Raw genomic sequence first — 6,804 nt, forward strand, 5'->3', positions numbered from 1 at the left:
CGACTGAGAATTGCACTAGATTCACTGAAAATGTTCTGACTATTTTGAAACAACTGAATCAAGCCAGGGAGCATTCATGTAACTTTTCTGTTGTTTGCACAGACAGCGCCCTCTTGAGGATCTTAAAAGCACTTTTTAACTTGGGTCAGTCTTCTGCAGTGCTTCTATAAACATGCTGTATGTGAGTCATTTATGGGTAAATAGATGCCCCAACACTGACAACGACAAATGATTTCAGTTGTGTTTGGTGTGTTTTGTTCTGCTAGAGAGGCCACTCTGGGGCATGTCGCAGAGCCTAAGCCACTGCACTCTCCTTCTGTTTGCCCCTGGAGGAGATCACGCAGTACGACACTTCTGAAACTTCAGAGCATCCATAGCACTGATTCACACAGAGACTACACTTATTACCACTAACCTCAAAATCTCCAGTTTACAGCGTGGATTCTCCAGGCCAGCAGAAAGCAGCTTCATCCCTGAATCCAGAAGGTTATTGTAACTCAGGTCCAGTTCCCTCAAAGTTGAGTTCACGGACTGTAGAACTGAGGCTACAGATGAACAGGACTTCTCAGTGAGATTACAGCCAACAAGTCTGAAGAGTGTGAGGAAGAAGAGGTGTTTAGAACAAAGGTTTAAAATGCTAACCGCTAATACTTCTTTTCAGTACATACAGTTCACTCCAAAATTTTGGTCACACTTGATGACGTTACTATTGTTAATACTACCATGCATATGGGCCTCAGCTCTGCTTTAAATGAACTTTACCGCATTAGTCTGAATAAACTTCTTAGACTTGTTTTTACCAAGGCACAGCCCAGATGCAGGTGAAGCCAACAACATGGACATTTTCTGTTTTTTACTGAATGTTTAGAACACATGTGGTGTTGCTGTAAATTCCTCTAACTGCAGGACATAGATAAGGGATCCATCCAGAAACCCTAACCTCAAAATGCATAAACACCTAAATCCAGGGGTTCAAATTAAAAGCACCCACGAATGAGAAAAAAAAAATTACATGTAGCAGCCTCAGAGTCAAAATTTTCCAGAGTTCGGAAATTAACATTTACTAAGACTGATCTCAGTGCCCATAGTACCAGCTCACATAGAGACTATACATATTACTACCAACCTCAAAATCTCCAGTTTACAGTGTGCATTCACCAGCCCAGCTGAGAGCAGCTTCACTCCTGAATCCTGAAGGTCATTGATACTCAGGTCCAGCTCTCTCAAAGGTAAGTCTGCTGACCGTAAAGCTGAGGCTATAGTTTCACAGGACTGTTCAGTCAGTTTACAGCCAGCAAATCTACAGCAAGAGGTGGAAAAATAGAATACAGTGCAATTTTTAGAAGAATACCGTGTGTCATATAATTTATTTAAAGTCACAAAGTCAGTATCTGTTTTGTATGGATTATTTTGTTTCTCAGATGAAACAAACATTTAGTCTAAACTTGAAAGTGCACTGCTAATTAAATGCATAATCTATTTTGAAGTACACTAACATTTTACAAAACATACAACTAATTTCTCAGTCACATGCCATTGTAACATTAATGTTCACTCTGAAATAAAGCATCTAACTTGATCATTTCTCTAAGAAAAAATATAATGAAGTGAAAACTCACACAGCTTTTCTGCAGCACCTCACAGCTGGGAGCAGTCTCCTACGACCCTCATCGGATGTGTTGTATTTCCTCAGGTCAAACTCGTCCAGCACTTCCTCTGACATCAGAAGCATATAGGCCAGTGCTGTGCAGTGCGCCAGAGTGAACCTGGTTTTGTGCATTTTTGATTTGAGAAACTCTTGGATTACTTCATGAACTGAGCAGTCGTGCATTTCGGTTAAGCAGTGCAGAATGTTGATCCATCTCTCAGGCTGAACATTCTTGTGCTGCATGGCTTTGAGATTCTTGACTGCTTTCTTCCTGCTCTCGGGGTTGCTCTCTGTGTGTGTGAGCACGCCTCGTAGAAATTTCTGGTTGGACTCCAGTGAGATGCCATGAAGGAAGCGGATGAAGAGATCTAGGTAACCATTGTTACTCTCCAAGGCTTTGTCCACTGCTTTCTTTAGAAGAACATCCAAAGGGACGATTTCTGGCACAGTTTCGTATTTCTCCCCCAGAAAATACCCAAGTGCCTCCATGTTCTTGCTTAAATAGCAGTAAAACACATAGAGAGCAGCAAAGAACTCTTGAACACTTCTATGCACAAAGCAGTAGACCTTTTTCTGATGAAGAACAGATTCCTCCTTAAAGATCTCAGTGCAAATCCCAGAGTGAACCGTGGCATCGCTCACATCAATGTCACATTCTCTCAGATCCTCCTCATAAAACATGATGTTGCCTCTCAGCAACTGATTAAAAGCCAGCTTAGCAAGTTTCAGAAAAATCTCTTTGTTTGATTCCAGGAGACTCTTTGGGTCATTTTCAGTGCCCTCCTCATATTTCTGGTTCTTTATCCTTGTCTGAATGATCAAGAAGTGAATGTACATTTCAGTCAGAGTTTTAGGGATCTCGACACATTTGTCTTGACCCTGGATTTGCTGAAGCACAATTGCTGAAATCCAACAGAAAACCGGGATGTGACACATGATGTGGAGGCTCTTTGAAGCTTTGATGTGGGAGATGATTCTGCTGGCTTGATCTTGATCACTGACTCTTTTTCTGAAGTATTCCTCTTTCTGTGAATCATTGAATCCTTGTATTTCCGTCACACGATTGATAAAACGAGAGGGAACCAAATTGGTGGCTGCTGGTCTGGAGGTTATCCAGATGTTTGCAGAGGGAAGAAGATTTCCTTTGATCAGATTTGTTACCAGTGCATCCACTGATGATGCTGTAGTCACATCATACAACCTCTTAGAGAAATCCAGCTGAAGTCGACTCTCATCTAAACCATCAAAGATGAACACCATTTTGTATTCCTCATATTTCATTGGATTCAGCTCTTTCAGTTCTGGATGAAACTCTAGCAGGAGTTCATGAAGGCTGTACTGCTTATCTTTAACCAAATTCAGTGCCCGAAACGGAAAAACAATCAGGAAATTGACATCTTCATTGGCGTTTCCTTCTGCCCAGTCCAGAATGAACTTCAGCACAGAGATTGTTTTTCCAATGCCAGCGATGCCCTTGGTGAGCACAGTTCTGATTTGTTTTTCTTTGGATTCTTGACTTGACAATGGTTTGAAGATGTCATTGCAGTGTATTTGAGTGTCCTGTGAGATTTGTGTCCTGGATGACAGTTCGATCTGTAAAACCTCATGTTCTTCATTGACTCCTTCACGCTCTCCCTCTGTGATGTAGAGCTCTGTGTAAATCCTGTTGAGTGGAGTTTGGTTTTCTTGAACAGTGATGACTTCAATTAAATATTCATTCTTGCTTTTCAGGGTGGCTTTATGACACTGAATAATTCTGAGTAGGAAATCATTCACTGTCGGCTCCTGTTTTGTGTTTTGGTCAGATTGGTCACATGTTGACACGCTGCAGAGAATCACGAAGAAATGAAAAAGAAAGAAAGAAAGAAAGAGAGTCAGTACATATATTTGTCTATACTGGCACGGAGAGGGGAGAGAGGGAGAGAGAGAGAGAGAGAGAAAGAAAGAAATCGCAGATGTTACTGTGGCCAAAACCTAAGATGATCTGTGAGTTTTTTACCCAATCACAGGTAATAATATGCTATACATATAATACATATAATTACACATATATATATATGAGAGAGAGAGACAGAGTGAGAGAGAGAGAGTAAATAAATTATAATATAAAGTCGTTACAATTCAAAGAAATAAGGAAAATAATAATGTAAACATATTCTAAAATCGTCTAGTAGACCCTGAAGTCCAAGCATAACCATGAACACGATCTTATAAAAAAACAACAGAGTATAAATGACGTCAAAGCATTGATCATTTTTACCACAGTCCTTTGAGATGATGACTCTGACTTAGTTGAGAACTGTTTAAACGAAAACTGAGCACCTTCACCTTTTACCTTTTCATTACTGTAGCAGAGATCCACCCAAGTTTACAGGTCAACTGCTCTTTCCATTGGTATAAGTGCCATTAAACACCTTCTAATTCACAGGGTCACACACTTCACACCAGTCCAACACCCCCCCCCCCCAAAAAACCATCTAGCTAGACTTCATCATATCTCACAACAAAACACCACTGTCAACATACTGACAAACATATGCTAAAAATAAGTGCTAAACAACGGAGTCCAAGGTTAGTCACAAATTTAAACACTTTTCAACACAACTTTCTGTGACAATCAGGGCAGAATTAACTTAAGTCATAACAAAGATGTCTTAAATCAAGTCAAAGAGACACAGTAAAGCTATGAAGCTAATCTTAAACGTAAAGCTATTCTGCGTTCAGTCTATCTGACCTGCTGTCTTTTGGCTTAGAATCCATTCTAGAAACCCACCTTAGGTTAAAAGGGACTTTCTCTCCACTGAATCCTGGCCGATCTATCATGGAACTGTCACTCTTCATAGACACACAGCTGGGAACTGGAGACGCTGCCCTCTGTGTCTCAACACTGGAAAACAGGAGAGTGAACAGTCTAAACAATAAACATAAAATAGAACAGAATAAAATAAACTAATAAATTAGGAGCGCACAGAATCCAAGATTGACTTTTGGATTTGGCTGAATATTCTTGTTTTTAAAGGGGTTTATACCACTTTACTGACCAAACCAAACCAAACCCCGCGCACCTAATGAGAATGTAACGAGACTAGATGCAAATGATGATGGGAAGGCTGTTTGCATTTGGCGGTTCAGTAGTATATAGCTGTGCGACAAAAACTGAAGTTGCAACCTGAAAAAGTATTGTGTGTATGTACAGTTTGTGAAGCTGAATTGTGTCGCGGTGGCAAGGATGCTAAACAATACACAACATCGCCACTGCTAAAACACGCCTGAAACATGCGATGGAGTATGACACCTGTATGGGATGAACTGCAGTTAGTAAGGTTAGGTTTTGAGATCTGACAGATTTCTCGTGGGACAACATTTTCAGTTAATGTTTCTTTCAATACTGTACATAATGTTTTTGTATGAGTGAAGAAAGCATGTATCCTGTAGTTAAGGATGACTTTACTTTCAACCTGAAACATTATTGTGTTTTTGAGTGTGAGTATTCAGCTGTTGTTGGTTAGTAAATGCCAAATCCTCGCAAAAGTCCCAGGGAGCCCACTCTTTTTTAAATATAATTCAAAATGATAACTGTACTAAACATTTATCTGTGATTATTTATTCTGCGGTTGTTCTTGGTGTTTACTACATTTATCTGTGATTGTTTATTCTGCGGTTGTTCTTGCTGTTTACTGCATTTATGTGTGATTATTTATTCTGCGGTTGTTCTTGGTGTTTACTACATTTATCTGTGATTGTTTATTCTGCGGTTGTTCTTGCTGTTTACTACGTTTATCTGTGATCATTTATTCTGCGGTTGTTCTTGGTGTTTACTACATTTATGTGTGATTATTTATTCTGCGGTTGTTCTTGATGTTTACTACATTTATGTGTGATTATTTATTCTGCGGTTGTTCTTGATGTTTACTACATTTATGTGTGATTATTTATTCTACGGTTGTTCTTGGTGTTTACTGCATTTATGTGTGATTATTTATTCTGCGGTTGTTCTTGCTGTTTACTACATTTATGTGTGATTGTTTATTCTGCGGTTGTTCTTGCTGTTTACTGCATTTATGTGTGATTATTTATTCTGCGGTTGTTCTTGGTGTTTACTGCATTTATCTGTGATTATTTATTCTGCGGTTGTTCTTGATGTTTACTACATTTATGTGTGATTATTTATTCTGCGGTTGTTCTTGCTGTTTACTACATTTATGTGTGATTATTTATTCTACGGTTGTTCTTGGTGTTTACTGCATTTATGTGTGATTATTTATTCTACGGTTGTTCTTGGTGTTTACTGCATTCATCTGTGATTATTTATTCTGCAGTTGTTCTTGATGTTTACTACATTTATGTGTGATTATTTATTCTGCGGTTGTTCTTGGTGTTTACTACATTTATGTGTGATTATTTATTCTACGGTTGTTCTTGGTGTTTACTACATTTATGTGTGATTATTTATTCTGCGGTTGTTCTTGGTGTTTACTGCATTTATCTGTGATTGTTTATTCTGCGGTTGTTCTCGGTGTTTACTACATTTATGTGTGATTATTTATTCTACGGTTGTTCTTGGTGTTTACTGCATTTATGTGTGATTGTTTATTCTGTGGTTGTTCTTGGTGTTTACTGCATTTATGTGTGATTATTTATTCTGCGGTTGTTCTTGGTGTTTACTGCATTTATCTGTGATTATTTATTCTACGGTTGTTCTTGGTGTTTACTACATTTATGTGTGATTATTTATTCTGCGGTTGTTCTTGACGTTTACTGCATTTATGTGTGATTATTTATTCTGTGGTTGTTCTTGGTGTTTACTGCATTTATCTGTGATTGTTTATTCTACGGTTGTTCTTGATGTTTACTACATTTATGTGTGATTATTTATTTTGCGGTTGTTCTTGGTGTTTACTACATTTATGTGTGATTATTTATTCTGCGGTTGTTCTTGATGTTTACTGCATTTATCTGTGATTGTTTATTCTACGGTTGTTCTTGATGTTTACTGCATTTATGTGTGATTATTTATTCTGCGGTTTTTCTTGGTGTTTACTGCATTTATGTGTGATTATTTATTCTGTGGTTGTTCTTGGTGTTTACTACATTTATGTGTGATTATTTATTCTGCGGTTGTTCTTGATGTTTACTACATTTATGTGTGATTATTT

At 38.3% G+C, this 6,804-nt stretch overlaps 1 protein-coding gene across 1 annotated transcript in view; it reads right to left on the reverse strand.

The window, feature by feature from the left end:
- LOC115817607 (NLR family CARD domain-containing protein 3) overlaps positions 1 to 4,518 on the reverse strand; it is a 9,769-nt gene extending 5,251 nt beyond the window's left edge. The window contains exons 1-3 of the mRNA XM_030780933.1: positions 4,422 to 4,518; positions 1,620 to 3,473; positions 1,127 to 1,300 (exon numbers count right to left, since the gene is read on the reverse strand). Of these exons, the coding sequence (XP_030636793.1) occupies positions 1,127 to 1,300; positions 1,620 to 3,473; positions 4,422 to 4,489 (2,096 nt within the window). The 5' untranslated portion in view covers positions 4,490 to 4,518. The remainder of the gene's footprint in view (positions 1 to 1,126; positions 1,301 to 1,619; positions 3,474 to 4,421) is intronic.
- Positions 4,519 to 6,804: the final 2,286 nt, after the last annotated feature.

The sequence above is a fragment of the Chanos chanos genome, chromosome 7 (assembly GCF_902362185.1).
Source record: "Chanos chanos chromosome 7, fChaCha1.1, whole genome shotgun sequence".
Classification (NCBI taxonomy): Eukaryota; Metazoa; Chordata; class Actinopteri; order Gonorynchiformes; family Chanidae; genus Chanos; species Chanos chanos.